General features: G+C 39.8%; 2 protein-coding genes across 2 annotated transcripts in view; both read left to right on the top strand.

Annotated features, from left to right (window-relative positions):
• The first annotated feature begins 1,820 nt into the window (after positions 1 to 1,820).
• On the top strand, positions 1,821 to 10,476 carry kcnk18 (potassium channel, subfamily K, member 18). Its single transcript, XM_077613713.1, has 3 exons — positions 1,821 to 2,086; positions 2,279 to 2,422; positions 9,462 to 10,476. Exons 1-3 carry the CDS (start codon positions 1,858 to 1,860, stop codon positions 10,262 to 10,264), a joined length of 1,176 nt encoding a protein of 391 aa, XP_077469839.1. The 5' UTR covers positions 1,821 to 1,857; the 3' UTR covers positions 10,265 to 10,476.
• A 6,687-nt stretch (positions 10,477 to 17,163) lies between these two features.
• The window catches only part of slc18a2 (solute carrier family 18 member 2), a 31,737-nt gene continuing 30,814 nt past the window's right edge, over positions 17,164 to 18,086 (top strand). Inside the window, exons 1-2 of the mRNA XM_077613230.1 lie at positions 17,164 to 17,222; positions 17,299 to 17,479. Of these exons, the coding sequence (XP_077469356.1) occupies positions 17,347 to 17,479 (133 nt within the window). The 5' untranslated portion in view covers positions 17,164 to 17,222; positions 17,299 to 17,346. The remainder of the gene's footprint in view (positions 17,223 to 17,298; positions 17,480 to 18,086) is intronic.

Genomic DNA, 18,086 nt, shown 5'->3' with positions numbered 1-18,086 from the left:
CAGGAATATTTAGAAAATAACAAGGACTTAGAAATCAAACCACAAAACCAGACCTGACAGAAGACCTGGGTCAACGAGGGACATGGAACATAGCGTGGTAACTTGGGATGGAGTAAACAAAACAGACGATCCGACAATGACTCACAAACATACGGGGTTTAAATAGGCACATAAGAGCTGATCACCAATCAATCACCAATTTCGTCATACGCAGCTGGGTATGATGACAATTAGGTTTTTGTCGAGTCAACGTTGATGACAAAGCCTATGTCTGATTATTATTATTATTATTATTATTATTATTATTATTATTATTATTATTATTATTATCATTATTATTATTATCATTATTATTATTATTATCATTATTATATAATAATTATTATTATTATTATTACGTGCAGCTGGTTACAAGAGGAAGGGAGGCCCGTAGGGACACGAGGTGAAAAGCACATACACACACACACACACCTTCATCTAAAACCCTAAGAAGACGTGACACTACTTTCAAAATTGTTTTCAGAAGTGGTTTCATAAACTCTGTGTGCCTTACAACAGCATATTACAACTATCTAGTGTGGTGTCAAAGAATAATGCAAGTGTCTTTTGGTGTTCTGAAACGCGCTAAATATCTCTCATATCATTTTCTCAACCGCTTTATCCTCATTAGGGTCGCGGGGGGTGCTGGAGCCAATCCCAGCTCTCTCCGGGCCAGAGTCGGGGGACACCCTGTATCGGTGGCCAGCAGGGCGTAAAGAGACGGACAACTACGTATTTACACTCGCACTCTTACCTAGGGGCAATTTAGAGTGTCCAATCAGCCTACCATGCATGTTTTTGTTTGGGAGGAAACCGGAGTACCCGGAGGAAACCCACGCAGGCCCGGGGAGAACATCCAAACTCCACACAGACCGACCCTGGATTTGAACCCAGGATCCCAGAGCTGTGAGGCCGAAGCGCTATATATAATATTATGTTGTATGAATATATATTTATCTTTATACGGGTGAGGATAAGCAGTGTATGAATGAATATGAATGAATGTTTTTAGTTCCATCGTTTGTAGAAATATGCCAATGTACCAGGGTAAAAAAAGGAGGTGGGGGGGCGTCAGTTACACTCAAAGACAATGATGCACATTTTTTTGTCTCATACAATAGCTTTGAAGATTGTGTTTACTAAGCCTTTATCACTGATGTCACCCCTTCTTTAGTGCACTGTCTATGAGATACTGTCATGCATTATAAATTTGATGCACTCCCATATTTCTGGAAAAAAAGCAATTTCTTCCTTTTTTAACATTTTTTATTCGTTAAAAGGATTGCGCAAAATACTTCACCTTGTTCAATATTTTGTGGCACTCGGAGGGGCATTCAAAATGATACATTAGCTAGTGGATTTTATCCAGGAAAAAAAGGTGCAATATATTTTAATTTGTTTTTAAGAACTGATTTTAATTAACAATGATATTTTCCAGTTATATTCAAAATTTTAAAACTGATTGAAGGAGTGAACATCCATGAATCTTGACATCTGTTACATTTCCTTTAGTATTTCCCCAAATAGGCCTTTAAGTGAGCTTGATTTCCAAACTAGTCCAAGCATTATTCTTTCCATGCACTAACTGCAACCACAGGAAGCAATACACTTAGGTCGTATTTCTCTTGGGAGTGTCAGTGCTGTGTTAGTAATCTGGGAGTGTGTATTAATGTAGTGTGTGTGTGTGCCCACGCGCTCACTTTCTGAACAGACCCAGAGTACATCTGTGGACCACCAAAGCAAGACGGACAGAGACGCTTCCAACTGGCAGAGCTGTGCAGTAGTAGAGGAAGAAGACGAGAGAAGAGTAGGGTGAAAATGAGAGCTACGCAAGACAAGCAAACAAAAAAACCATACAGCGAGCCCAATATATGCAAAGCGCGGATGTGGAAGATGCTTCCCCACTTAATGCTGTGCCTATCTTTGGTCATTTACGCTGCACTGGGTGCATGTTTGTTCCAGTACATCGAAGGAAGGGCACCTCCCATCAAAAAGGAATACCATGACTTCTTGGGTGACATTATCATGCATGTCCAGAATTTCACCAGTATGTTAGACAAGTAATTATGCAATTTATTCAAAATTACATACTGAGTATACTGACTTAACCTTACTGTATTATTTTGTATGAATTCCTCTGCAGGTTAACATCAAATCACTTCCTATGTATATACCCAGAATAGGCTCAGAAGGTTACCTACCACACCCAAATGATCGTAACTCTGCTTTTTGACTTTAGAAAATGCATCATCTACTCAACAAAACATAGTGAACGAAGTGGAGCATAAAATGAAGAAATTTCAGAGCAAATGGCTCCAAACACCTGACATGTGGACATTCTTTGGGGCCATGTTCTTTGTGTGCACAGTCTTCACGACGGTTGGTGAGTACATTAGGATTCCAATACAAGTGAAGAACTTTAAACCCGATATGGTCAATCACAGTGCATGATTCTCAATTTCCGGTTCCAATATTTTTACGATGCAGTTATGTATATATGTATGCATTCATTCCCTTACCTATGGGCAATTTCAGTGCTCAACCAGCCTACTCTGCATGTTTTGGGGATGTGGGAGAAAACCGGATTACCGGGAGAAAACCCATGCAAGCCTGGGGAGAACATGCAAAGTCCACACAGTGAGGACCGACCTGGGATCAAACCCCAGACCCCAAAACTGGGAGGCTGGGCCGCCTTTGTATATATGTACTATAAACAAAATAATCAGACTATGATTTAAAAAGAAAAAGATAATTACTAATGGACATGCAAACTAACTTCATGATGAACACTAATCTGGATGAAAAATAACACAATTATTAATTCAAACATTGAGTTTCAGTCTATCTCAAAAATATCCCTGAGTATGTAAAAATCATATTTAATAGTAGATGTAAAAAAACCTATAATGTAGTCAATTTTGGTAAAGAAATATGCAATTAATTAGAAATATGTGGTAGAGAAATTTACAACAGTCGACTCAAACTGGAACTCCCAGGGCTTGCGTGGTTTTTCCTCGGGTACTCTGTCCTCTTCCCACATCCCAAAAGCATGCAGGGTTGGCCGGTTGAACCCTCTAAATTGCCCTTAGGTATGAGTGTGAGCGTGAATGGTTGTCTGTCTCCTTGTGCTCTGTAATTGGCTGCCAATCAATTCAGGGTGTTCCCCCCCAGGTGCCCGAAGTAACCTGGGATAGGCTCCAGTACCCTCCGTGACCCTTAAGAGGATAAGCGATACAGATAATGAATGAATGAATGAATATATATAACTACTCAGTGGCGGTCGGTGCATTTTCTGGTAGCGCCTTCAACGTATCAATCCAACCCTCAAAAACTATTTTATGGCTATAAAACCGCTACTGCAGCTACAGCTGCGACACATAAAAAATAATCAATAAATTAATGCAAAAAATGGGGTAAAATCCACTTCTTAGCAGCATTTCATGATTAAATACAAATACTGGGGCTTTTCAGACATTAAAACCAGACCAGGGGCGTGATTTTTCCGGGAAAAGACAGCGATGAACATCAATGGCGTACGGGCAAACATTGCCCGAAAATGGGGTAAAATCCAGCCGGAAACAGCATTTATTGATTAAATACAAATACTGGAGCTTTTTGACATCAGAACCGGGCCCGGACTATCATTTCCCCGGTAAAAAGACAGCGATGAACGTCGATACGTCCATACGTGAAATGACAAAAAATGCACTAAAATTAGGTAAAATCCACTTCCTAGCATCATTTATTGATTGAATACAAATACTGGAGCTTTTGAGACATTACAACCAGGCCAGGGAGGTTATTTTTCACGGGAAAAGACAGAGATGGACGTCAATGGCGAAACGCCAAAAATTAAACTGGGGTAAAATGGGGTAAAATCCACTTCCTAGCAGCATTTTGTGATTAAATACAAACACTGGAGCTTAAATACAAACACGGGAGCTTTTCAGATATCAGACCCGCGCCCACAATTGAAATATTATTTAGGAATATAGCCATATTATACTCACCAAAAATTATTTTTAACTGTACACAATATCCATCCTCCTTTCTTTCTTCCTTCTTTCCTATCGCCATCGAAGCTACTGATGAAAGTCGGCCTGTCCTATCATATTTCCGGCATAGTCCGTTTTGAAAATGGCTTTAAATCAACACAACAATATATTTGATGGTGCAGCTAAGTTAGCACACTGAAAGTGGCGCGCACACACCATTTTCCCGGCTGTAACAGTCTTGCTAGCTTCGGAGTTGACCGCCCTTTCTTAATGATGTCCATTTTTTTCTGGAAAAGTCCGTCTGGAAAATAGCTTTGTGAAAGAAATCAGCAACAGAATCCATTTGTTTTTGCCACTGTCGGCCATTGTGGGTGGAGTTTGCGATCTCTGGCTGCGGCCCGCCTACTAGCCAATCATAGTTGCTGAAAGCAATGACATGTCCCAGCCAGAAAAATGCTAATGCGTATGAAAAAGCATTGTGGGGTTGCCAACTCGAAATCTGATTGGTTAAAAGCAACAGTCTAGTTTAATGCAGCAGAGCCCGCAGAACTGATTGTGAAGGCTTTGAAGCAGATCTGATCTGGCAACAAATAATGGCTGAAATTTGATTGGTTAAATGCTTCAATATGAAAACACACATCTGGAAGCAGTGCAACCAGGGAGGAAGCAATGAAAGGAAGCTAACAGACCATTTGGAATAATAAGTATTGATGGACAAAATATAATATGATTCAGATATTTCTTAGGCCAGCAGAGAAGGCCTTGAAGGCCCTGACGGCCCGCCACTGTAACTACTACATACAAGATATGATAATAAAGTTACTATGTCTCCCAACACCCTGCTGGCCTCATGATTGGCTACAAGGAAGCTTTGTCTCATAATAATAACAATAATTGGACATAGACTTGGTCATCATCATTGACTCAACAAAAGCTAATTGTCATCATACACAGCTGCGTATTGGTAATATATGATGCCAGAACTAAGGTTAGCGCTCTGTAGGCGGACGTTATAGAGCTGGCGTAGTAGCCACCGTGTGCGACAGGGAGCACGGCGCTAGCCAGACTAGAAAACCTGGCGCTCTAGGCGGACGCAAAACCCGTCCTGGTCAGGGCAGCAGCCAACGGTGTAGTATGAGCACGATTATCAGACGAAAAGCCCCATTTCCGGACACTTTTTCCAGGACCATGATGGAGAAGCTCTGCCCAGTGGTCAGTTCCTGATTCATTTGCATTCGACCCTCATTCGTCACTAAGTTGTTTCTTGCCTTTTTCTGTGTTTTCATAACATAATGTTAAATGTTGAGTGGTGTGTTTTGGTCCATGTGAACGTATGTTTACTCATCTGCCACTCGCAATTCAAAATCCATTGGAAAATTACTTGTTCATTTTAATGGCTTAATAAATACTTTTCTTATGATTTTTCTCGTGTTTGCATATACAGTAATACCTTCATGTAACGAGTGCACCGACATACAAGCAATTTGAGATACGGGTAAAATTTCGAGCAAATACATTTTGATAAACGAGCATACAGCCGACGCAAGAGGCGGATGTCTTTCTCCCCGCAACTCCCTTGTGTAAATGTCTCTACGAGCACTGGGCAGAGAGTTGCATTTTTTCCGTTTTTTTTTCCCCGTTAGTAATTGCAGAATGGTGTTCGCGTGGCGGAGCTTGCTCGCCAATACGAGAGAATTATACTACTCTCCGTTGCCAAGTGGTCATGCGTTATCCTATTGTGGGGACATTTGTGTGCATCATTTTCTGAATATTTTGAAGGGAAGACAAAAGTAAACTCCACACAGGTGGACATAACCTGGATTTGAACCCAGGACCCCAGAGCTTTGAGGCCTACACACTAACCACTCGCACCATGGGGCTACCCTTGCTAGGCACAGTAGCAACATATTAAAACAATAGTAGTAATAGTTAATTTGTAGTAATGGTGTCCAATTGCATTTAGCACTGGTTATGTGGTTATGTTCCCAGTAGAAAAATTCATGTTTAAACACGCTAAATGTAAATCAGAACATTATGTATCTTATAATCCTTTAACATACTGTCCAGGGTACCATTTGAAGTAAGCTTTTTCATTTCAGTTTGAAATAAGTAATACATAGTTTAGATTAAAAAGTAAAGTAAAAAGTAAATTTTATTATAACACCCTTTAAACATTGCCAACTTTGAGAGTGATGTCGGATGAAAAAAATGTGAAAAAAGAATGACCGCACATTTGTCTGTATTGCTTTACACATGCATTAATAAAAACATAAAATTGACATATACTACTCAAGGCATTGATAAATAATATTCGGGCACACGATTTGGTGTAGTATAAAGTAAAGAAAATGGCTTGCCAACAAGCTACGAGCCCCTCAAATACTTGCAACCCGTGCCTCTCTTAAGTGGAAGGCAGCTGCTTTAGGATGGTTGGAATATTTTAGAAGAGACAAATGGTATCCACTGTACGATAAACCTCACTGGAGCAACAGGAGGAATGGCTTGTTAAATAGAATTCATCATTTGCTTTTAAGTGACTACTATGTTAATAACAACTATAAAAAATAGTACGTCAGTACGTTACAGCCTTTAAATCTTTTGATGTAGCGTAGAAGAGCTACCACGAAAATATTTACATTTTTTTATGCATATTACTAAATGGTGAATCAATATGGCCTGTATGTAGGCCTACTTAAAATTAAGGTAAACAGCATTCTTTAAAAATCCATATACAAGAAGTTAAAAGTGCAGTTTTAGACATTTTATACATTTATACTTTCTGGTCGACATAGTTTGAAAGGTACATTTGATAATATTTGAGGCATTGTGTTTGGTGATTGATTGATTGGGTTAAGTCTTGGGCTCCTGTGTGGAATTTGCATGTTCCCCCCCTGTGCCTGCATAGGTTTTTTTCCGGCTACTCCTGTTTCCTGCCACATCCCAAAAGCATGCATGCATGATAGGCTGATTGAACGTTCCAAATTCTCGACCTACGTTAGCCATTATAGCGAGAGCTGGGTGGTTGTAGTTTATTTTGAGCTTGTTTTATCTTATGTCTTATTTGAGTACTAAAAGAGCCATCTAAAATTCTATTCTATTGTATATGAGAATAATAGAAAATAAAATAAATAAACATTGACAGCCAGAACAAAACCATTTTTGTTTTGGAATCACTTATTTCATTTTATTTTTTGTAAAGAAATATTCCCTTCTCTTATTTCACTTTTAGAATTCAATGAATGAAATCTTACATCGATGCAGTAATGCTTGAAAAATGCTGACAAATCTTTTGGTAGTCAGTCATCGATCGAGTGATTATGTTAACTAATGGCTAATGGTAGATGCCTGCGACTCAGAGGAAAAGAGGTTGAATTTACATCACCACGAATAGCTGATGAGTGCTTTTTAGTGGTTAAAAGCCAATTGTTTTTTCTCTATGTGTTGTTCTTGAGGGCTAAATTCACCTTTCAACAAGCAACATTGTGGTCCACACTGGAGCAAATATACTCTGTTTTAAAGTATAGATATAATTGACTCCCATACTAAAACGGTTGTTTGAAGTCAGTTTATTGGGATCTCTGAAGTCTCATCATTTCTCAAATCAAAATTCACTTCATGAAATTGCTCAAGAAAAGACTACATATCATTTGCAAGCATTCTACACAGCATTCTCATGCCATCCTTTTCATATCACAGATGGTGATAAGAAGGCTCTGATAACCATAATAATCTCTTGGGGTGAGGGTCCCACATATCATATGGCTTGGCTCCATGAGGCCAGACCTCCTTCCCATTTGGTCCACTACTTTTATTTTCCCAACTTCCCCCTGACACTTTTGGTACCTGCTTTCATCCTTTTTTTCGTGACCGGATATTTCGTCGACGGACACTTCGTCGCCGGACGCTTCGTCCCCGGACGGTTCATCGACCGGACACTTCGTCGACGGACAATTTGTCGACGGACACTTCGTCGCCAGACAGTTCGCCTAACCTTAACCACTATTAAAGAAGACAAAGGAAATTCACATATTCTTTATTAAAGAAAATAAAACAGCAAAAACTCGCTCGACAACACAAACACATTAACATTTGGACGTGTGCAAGTACTAAATGTGTGCGTCTCTAAACACACTACGCACGAAACGGTTCCTACGTTGATCGCTCGTCGCTGGACTTGCGAATGATTGTTTTTAAAATAAAAGGCAATAAATAGAATTATTTTATAAAAAAAAAAATTGGTGGGGACCAAGTCTAACAGTTTGTGGTCGGTTGGTCAAGAAGTTGTTTATCCAGCAGCAGATTGAAGAGGATTGGCCAAGGTGGGAGAGTTTGTCAGTCAGAATGTCCGGTTTTATGGTGTTGAAGGCTGACCTATAGTCAATGAAGAGCATCCTCACGTAGTTCCCATGGTGTTCCAGGTGGCTCAGTGCTGTATGTAGAGCAATGGCAATAGCATCCTCAGTGGACCTGTTTGCTCTATAAGCAAACTGGTGAGGGTCAACTGAGGGAGGAATTTTATTCCTGATATGGCGGGCAACCAACCTTTCAAAGCACTTCATGATCACCAGCGTGAGTGCAACAGGCCTATAATCATTCATGCTGTCAATGGTTGGCTTTTTGGGGACAGGGATAATGGTGGCAGATTTCAGACAGGATGGAATGATGGATTGTTGCAGGGAACAATTGAAAATTTTTGTGAAGACTCCAGCCAGCTGGTCAGCACAGGCTTTGAGCACCTTCCCAGGTACTCCGTCTGGGCCAGCAGCCTTCCTGGTGTTCACAGACCGCATTACCAGTCTCACTTGGTGTTCCCGGAACTTCAGTGTATTGCTGCAGGGTGGTGGTGGGGGTGTTGAGACTGGGTCTGATTTGTCAGTCTCAAAGCGGGCAAAGAAACGGTTCAATTCCTCCGCTAGTGAGGCATCTGCCTTAACAGACATATTATTGTTATTGTAGTTGGTAATATGTCGTATTCCTTGCCACATCTTGGAATGGGATTGAGTCTTATACTAAGATTTAAATAAATAAAATTTAATTGCTCAGTAGTGTTGTACCCAAGACTTGCCTAACACCAAGAAAACCCCCCAAAAATTAAATTATTGTTTACTTTTTTTTGTCACAGTTATTTAAACAGTTGGGACCAGGTCAGAAACACAAAAATTATGCTATTTTTTGTTTTACTTACCACTTCTACTTATTTTTGTGACATAAATAAAGTTGAACAACAATAGATCAATGCTGATCCTGACTGATTTTGACAGAAAATTCAGCCTGCTACCTATTCTGAGATAAAAACAAAACTTTTAGGAGTCAAGATAAAGACTGGTCTTGTATTAGAACATTTGCACAATATTCTTGTATTTTCTTTTAAAATTATTTTCACCCTGTCCACTTACAACTGTTAATTTTGTTCCGTGTCATTTGCAGGCTATGGAGCCATCTATCCAGTCACGCTACTTGGTAAAGTGGCATGCGTCTTGTATTCTATGATGGGCATTCCGCTCATGCTTTTAGTCATGCTAGATATTGGAGACTTCCTGGCTACGTTGCTTACCAAAGCTTATGTTCATATTCATGCCTTCTTAAAAGTTTTGGACTCACACAGTCTGTCCCAACTGACGCTTCGCAGGAAAGCAAGAGAGTCCAACCATCAGACTTTAGAAGACGGTACCATTGTTTTCAGCACTGATGTTGTGGTTCATGAACTACTCAATATCCAGGAAATCTTGCAAAGTCAAGTGAAAGTGAGGGCCAATTCCATTCAGCTCCAAAAAAATAAAGAGATTTTTGAGAAGATTCTTGCCAAAGAAAATCTCCTGCGAACGGGACCGTTGCTCAGGAGCATGTCTTGCCCAGAACTGAATCAAATGGCACCATTGCCCAAAGGATTTGCCATATGGGACTTCACCGGAATGGGAGAGACTATGGACGCGCTGGATGTACCATTTGTGCTTATTCTTTTCATCGTCTTTGCTTATGTTTTCCTTGGAGGGGTTATTCTACCAGTGTGGGAGACAGAAATGGAGGGATTTGACCCTTACTATTTCTGTTTTATAACACTTACAACTATTGGGTTTGGAGACATTGTGCCTCAACATCCCAATTTTTTTATGGTCACCTCACTCTTCATCATTTCAGGCATGGCTATCATGTCCATGGCATTTAAGCTTAGCCAGACACGACTTGTAGCCTGTTATCGCCAGTGTATTAGTATCATAAGCAGGGAATAACCCTAATAAAGCCAAAAACTAACCATATGTTCACACTGCATTATGTAATGTTGTAATGTTGTATTTTTTATTAATTCGGACATTTTTGTATAGCTGATCATGTTGCATGTCTCACTGTCACAGTTTTGTTGCAGCTGTGACGATTTTATGCAGCCAGGGACTTTTTGTTTCATTTTTTTTATTTAGAGCTGATAGCTTTACTTGCAGTACAAAACAAGGGTATTTTGTGCCAAGGGGGAGTACAGTAATCCCTCGAATATTGTGGCTTGAACTATCGCGGCTTCACTACATCACAGATTTTTTTTCTGGGGGAATTTTTTTTTTTTTTTTAATTTGTAAGTTCATAAATATTAGAAAATCCACTCGGAAACTCGCAAGCGGAAGCCACTCCTCTGTTTTCCGCTCGCTACTTATACTCAGCACTGAAGTAAAAATTATTATTATTTTAATAGGGGTGACCCTATTTCGCGTTTTTTCATTTAGCACGGCCATGTCTGGTCTACATTAAACGCGATAATCGAGGGATTACTGTAGTGTCATCCCTGTTATCTGAAAAACCATTGCAGTTTGTCATGTGGTTACATTTTTGGGAAAAGAAAGTAATTTCACTCATACTGCAAAAACACGGAGACACAGCCTTAGGGTACAGCACATTGAAAGAGAATGTCTGTTTGTTGACCTCTGTGAATTTGGCCCTCTAACAGACGCAAATTTATATAAAATATTATGTTAATTGTTTGTGCTTCTATCGCTTTTAAGAAATTTACCATTCTTTTAGAAGTCAATCCGAGCCCACCCATTCCCATTAAAAACGGTCAAAACCAAAAAGTGTGTCGTTCGTTTATGCCAATTTTGTGCTATTTTATGCTGTATAATGTTTTGTTCTACCTCGGTTTAGCAGTTACTACAGATTGTTTTGTTCCGAGGTCAATCAGCATTCATCCAGGCTCTTGTTCAAATATTTTGTTTGTGAAGCAACAGGATTGTACATATTCTGCCCTCAATTTGTAGTGATTACATCACGCCCCACATACGGCAAAACAGAAAATCATTGGTGGCGTTTGTTTGTACTCGTGCATACACTCAGATAGTTCTGAACTCTCAACTCATTTTCACTCAGTAGTAGCTAATTTGCATCAGCTAAAATTGTTTTCATTCATGTCACCTGTGGGGCGCCGTAGTTTTGCAGTTATTACAATTTTTTAATGATTTTATTTTATATCATCTAGACTTCAATATTCATCAATGTGTAGTAGAGCTGTTGAGCATGTGATGCCTGTTAGTCTCGAGTAAAGGTGAGATCCTCAGCCCGAGCATGAGCATGAGCCCGACCGGACTAAAATGTCAATCAGGTTCAGGTTGGGTCAGGCCGGGCTTCTCTCTCGCTGAAAAAATAAATAATTTGGATAAAACAAAGAAAGCGCTGTAATGTAATTGCAATTGGAGCCGCAGAGCCAGAGCATGCTATGCGCACGTCACGTGAATGCCACCCTCTTAATAATCTTCCCCTCCGTAAATCTGAATCTATTTTGACCTGGTATCCCCAATATGGAGGAGGAAGAAGTCAGTGGCGGTCAGTGCATTTTCTCGTAGCGCCTTCAAAATATCAATCCAACCCTCAAAAACAATTTTATGGCTATAAAACCTCTACTGCAGCTAGAGCTGCGACACAAAAAATAATCAATAAATCAATGCACATAAATGGGGTAAAATCCGCTTCCTAGCAGCATTTCATGATTAAATACAAATACTGGAGCTTTTCAGACATTAAAACCAGGCCAGGGGGCGATTTTCCCGGGAAAAGACAGCGATGAACGTCAATGGCGTACGGGCAAACATTGCCCAAAAATGGGGTAAAATCCAGCCGAAAACAGCATTTATTGATTAAATACAAATACTGGAGCTTTTTAGACATCAGAACCGGGCCGGAGTATCATTTCCCCGGTAAAAAGACAGCGATGAACGTCGATACGTCCATACGTGAAATGACAAAAAATGCACTAAAATTAGGTCAAATCCACTTCCTAGCAGCATTTATTGATTGAATACAAATACTGGAGCTTTTGAGACATTACAACCAGGCCAGGGGGTGATTTCCTCGGGAAAAGACAGCGACGGACGTCAATGGCGAAACGGCAAAAATTAAACTGGGGTAAAATCCACATCCTAGCAGCATTTTGTGATTAAATACAAACACTGGAGCTTAAATACAAACACTGGAGCTTTTCAGATATCAGAACCGGGCCCACAATTGAAATATTATTTAGGAATATAGCCATATTATACTCACCAAAAATTCTTTTTAACTGTACACAATATCCATCCTCCTTTCTTTTCTTCCTTCTTTCCTATCGCCATCGAAGCTAATGATGAAAGTCGAGCCTGTCCTGTCATATTTCTGGCATAGTCCGTTTTGAAAATGGCTTTAAATCAACACAACAATATATTTGCTTGTGCAGCTAAGTTAGTGCACTGAAAGTGGCGCATACACCATTTTCCCGGCTGTAACAGGCTTGCTCTTCGGAGTTGACCGCCCTTTCTTAATGATTTCCATTTTTTTCTGGAAAAGTCCGTCTGGAAAATAGCTTTGTGAGCAAATCTGCAACAGAATCCATTTGTTTTTGCCTCTGTCTGCCATTGTGGGTGGAGTTTGCGATCTCTGTCTGCCTCACTATGGCTTTGGCCCGCCTACTAGCCAATCATAGTTGGTGAAAGCAATCACGTATCCCAGCCAGCAAAATGCCAATGCGAATGAAAAAGCATTGTGGGGTTGCCAACTCGAAATCTGATTGGTTAAAAGCAACAGTCTAGTTTAATGCAACAGAGCCCGCAGAACTGATTGTGAAGGCTTTGAGGCAGATCTGATCCGGCAACAAATAATGGCTGAAATGTGATTGGTTAAATGCTTCAATATGAAAACACACATCTGGTTGCACTGCTTCCAGATGTGTGTTTTCATATTGAAGCATTTAACCAATCACATTTCAGCCATTATTTGTTGCCAGGGTCAGAAATCTGCCACAAGGCCTTCACAATCAGTTCTGCAGGCTCTGCTGAATTAAAAAAGCGTCAGTAAGACTGTTGCTTTAACCGATCAGAATTCGATTTGGTGACACCAGGGCCTTCTCGCAGGCGTAGGGATACGTCATTGCCTTCTCGCAGGCGTAGGGATACGTCATCGCTTTCACCAACTGTGATTGGCTAGTGATAGAGTGGACTAGCCAGAGCTACCGAACTGTATCTGGAGCGAGCTGCACAAGCAAATATATTGTTGTGTTGATTTAATAGCGGTTTTGTCAACCCGCAATGGCTGAAGGAGGAGAAGAAATGGATTTGTTTGCAGATTTACTGTCAAAGCCATTTTCAAGATGGACTTTTCAAGAAAAAAAAGCTGGATATCAATAAGAAATTTCGGACAACTCCGAAGCAAGCAAGCCTGTCACAACCGGGAACGAACATTTTCAGCACTAAATCGGATAAAAACGTATGCCAGAAATACGACAGGACAGGCTTGACTTTGAGCATTAGTTTCGATGGCGATAGAAAAGGAGGAAAGAAAGGAGGATGGATATTGTGTACAGTTAAAAAGGATTTTTGGTGAGTAAAATATGGCTATATTCCTAAATAATATTTCAATTGTATGAGGTTATTATTGATTATTTTTGTGTCTTAGCTGTAGCTGCAGTAGAGGTTTTATAGCCAGAAAAAATAGTTTTTGAGGGTTGGATTGATTCCGACAGCTGAAGGCGTCACTAGAAAATTCACGGACCGCCACTGCTCAAAATAGATATCTATCTGCTTTTTTGTTTCTTCCTATTTGCATTCAACATGATTTCTCATCTCATTTTCTGAAAGGCTTTATCCTCACCAGGGTCGTGGGGGGTGCTGGAGCCTATCCCAGCTGACTTCGGGCCAGAGGCGGGGGACACCTTGATTGGGTGGCCAGTCTAACGCAGGGCACAAAGAGACAGACAACCAATCACGCTCACACCCATACCTAGGGGAAATTTAGAGTGTCCAATCAGCCTACCATGCATGTCTTTGGAATGTGGGAGAAAACCAGAGTACCCCGAGAAAACCCACACAGGCCCGAGGAGAACATGCATACTCCACACAGAAAGGCCCGAACCTGGATTTGAACCCAGGTCCCCCCACTGTGAGGCCGACGCGCTAATCACTCAGTCGCCTGGCCGTCCCAACCTGCTTTCATGAAATGAAAACAGCAATCAATGTCCTTGTTAACGTTTTAGAATCAGCTTGTAGTAACAGTTAACAAACGCATGGTGGTGCTGCAGTAACAGGAAAATTCAAATGAGCACTTAGCTGATTCCAAAGGTAAGTTTAAGAATGTCCTGCTTTGCACGAAGAAGCAAATATTATCTGGTGCCGAAGTTGAAGGTGGAAAAATCAAATAATCTGGTTGTGATTTAATAAAAACATTCTTGTTTGTTTTTATATCTGTGGTAATAGTGATACATATTACATATATATTACAATTATTCATTCATTTTCTGAGCCGCTTTTATCCTCACTAGGGGGGTGCTGGAGCCTATCGCAGCTAACTATGGGCACCAGGCAGGAGACACACTGAATCGGTGGCCAGCCAAACGCAGGGCGCATAGAGACAGACAAACTTTCACACTCACACTCATACCTAGGGCCAATTTAACCAGAATACCATGCATGTTTTTGGGATGTGGAAGGAAACCGAAATACCCGGAGAAAACCAACACAAGCCCAGGGACAACATCCAAACTCCACACAGTGAGGACCCACCTGGAATCAAACCCTCAACCCCAGAACTGTGAACCGCACAGCGCATGCATATTAAATTAATTTCTTTCATGCAAACCAAACTTTCAGATATAAATGTGAATGTTTACAAGTCTTAAAGATATATTCAAACCCTTCATTATTATCGATCAAATTAACATAATCAATTACTTAACACAACTTTTTTAATTAAATGGTGACAGATTATTTCCATACAGTCACTGTTGTGATTTCATTGTAATACGACTTGCCCGAATGAAAGATGAATGTTCCTTTTGAAAACTGCAATTACATTTTCCGTCTTGTACATGACGAGGTGGACAACAAAAGGGCCGGACAATAGAAGACAGCCATGTATCTGGGGAAATCACAGCTGTTTGTACCATCTTGAATGCACAAAAACATTTTAATGGTATTACTACATGAAACAAATTACACGTATGCCACTCTTACAATCTGTTGCATACATTTAATTACTCGTGATTACAATTTTACATATGTATTCATTAAATGGCCTGTAAAGTCTGTGAGATTCTATTTTGCTTTCAACTTCTTGTATTTATTGCCAAATTATATTAAATGAATTCTGATTCCAGCATCCTTCTGATCAATGTCAGCAAAGATAAGATTTTTTTAATGTCTTCATGTCATCCCTTTACTCAGGGGTGTCCAAACTGTTCCACAAAGGGGCACTGTAGCTGTAGGTTTTCATTCTAACTAATCAAGAGGACCGGTTCACCAATATATAGTCTCTTGCAATTGGACTCTATTTTCCAGAGTGTAAAACACAATTAATATCCCAATTTTTTTCCAAGATTGACAGTTCACCTTATGTATAGATTCTGGTGCTGCCTAATGAACGCAAACCTCTTTTGTTGGAGCAAGTGTTCAAGACACACACATCAAACTCATGAATAAAACAATAAACCAAATACCAAATAAATTACTAAATGATTACAAACCAAAAAGTGATTGATTGTCCATGCAGTGAAGTAAAACCCCCAATAATCTGGCTATAATTTTTTAAAAGTTACAATTGGTCCATTTTAAGTGGCGAGCTGTTTGAGGTTTGCTGATATTTTGGTTCAACAAAACCCCCATTTATGAAAATGTATCTACAGTCATGCAACAATGATATCTGCATTGTTACCTCCTCATTTTTCATGTCCTCACCAAACATAACATAATTTTAAGTCGTTAAGTTGTGTGTTTACATGCATGCATCTGTATGTTTACTCAGTTGCCAAATGTTTGCTCCCTTCTCCCTCTCCCACGCACTCGCAATTCTAACCCAATGGAAAATTTCCTTGCATGTCTTTTTAATTATAATGGCTTAATAAATAATTTTGTGATCTTTTGTTCTCTTTTTTTGTGTTTTGCAAATATTGCAATTTTTAAGGGTTAAAGAGTTTTTACAGTAGTACTGGGGACATTAGAACAGTTGGAATGAATCCAACCCTTTACATCTCCTTATGAACCAACCATTCCATCGTGGGATAAGATGTCGGCGCTTACCAGCAATGGAGTCGAGGAGTTCTGCACTGCTGTTTTCTTCAGCTCCAGACTACTGAGGAACTGCGCGGATAAGCTTGGAAGAGTGACTCTGCATATTCTCTACCTCGGTCACAGTCTGCAGAAGTTCCCCATCTCGTGGAAGACTTCATGTGTGTGGTTCCAGTTTTTGTCCAACTTTACGTCTTTTTGAGTCTATCCGTTTTTGCTACCGAAACCCGTAGCTCGTTTTTGTGTTTTGGCTGCTTTTCTGTCTTAATGATTTTCGTGCTACTGTCACAATGAAATTTGCCAAATACGGGATGAATAAAGTTATCCAATCCAAACCCAAGTTACAAAATCACTTCTGTAACGAATTCATTTCGGAAGTAGAGGTACCACTGCACAGTAATAATTGTTTTCCAATCAAACTTTGTAAGTCTCAAGTTCAATTAAAATGTATCACTATCAGTAATGGGGCAACCATAAAATTCACATTTTCACTTTGAATCTTACACTGAATTTTTTTTTTGCCAACATCCCTAAAAACATGTCAAGTCGTCAGTGTACGGTGTCAGTTGATAGCGAAACAAGTGCCTCTCTTGCGTGTATGACGTCAGCAGGTGGTAGAAAGAGTCAGCGCATCAGTTGCTGCACGCTCTGCCAGGCTGCCACTGACCTCTGTTTATCCCGGGTAAGATGGAACCACCCACAGCCAGTGTACTCTGCTAGAGGGCTTTTCAGCGTCTAATCACTTTGTTTCTTCACAGGACCACACATCCGACCCTCAGCCAGCTTTTTTTGAGGGAATTAACACCATGGGGAGACTAGACGCCTTCCGCCAGTTTCATTTACTCAACTGGCTCCGAGAGGAGAGACAGTCGAGGAAACTTATTCTTTTCATTGTTTTTGTGGCTCTCTTGTTGGATAACATGCTGCTCACCGTGGTCGGTAGGTGCAATATTTTTTTTTTATTTTGAATGATTAATAAGTGATTATCTACATCATCATAATAAAGTGTCACCAAAAATACATTTAGAAAATCTGAAAACATTTGGAAGATGATTGATTTTCAAATGATTCCCCACCTATATTTTATTCATAAACTTTCAGATGAATATTTTGTCTTCCTTTATGAGGATAAAAAAGCCAGATTTGTTGTACTATATTGCATGCGTTTGCATAGTCTACATATTGTTTGCTGTGCCCGTATATTCTTTTTCTATGATCGTGAATCTGCATGCGTGTAATATATGCGTATATTAATAGAAATTTATTATCTACAGGCCCATGTCGTTTGTGGTGTTTTTTAACCATGATAAATAAAAAGAAATACATTATTTTAATATTAATAAGCTTCTGAGGATCTGTTTAAAACCACACATAGATAGCAACATTTCTTTAAAAAAAGCACCAAGTCTTTTGTATTTAAGAGCTTAGTGGGGTATTATTATGTCTAACTCCCAGTTGAGAGGTCCCTAGTTTGAATTTCAGCCAAGCCCTGTTATATGGAATTTGAATGTTATCCTTATCTGGTTTGTGTTTTCGCAGGGTGCTG

This window comes from Stigmatopora argus, chromosome 11, assembly GCF_051989625.1.
Source record: "Stigmatopora argus isolate UIUO_Sarg chromosome 11, RoL_Sarg_1.0, whole genome shotgun sequence".
NCBI classification, from domain to species: Eukaryota; Metazoa; Chordata; class Actinopteri; order Syngnathiformes; family Syngnathidae; genus Stigmatopora; species Stigmatopora argus.
The sequence above is the reverse complement of the archived record's forward strand: the minus strand, read 5'-3'. Positions and strand labels throughout refer to the sequence as shown.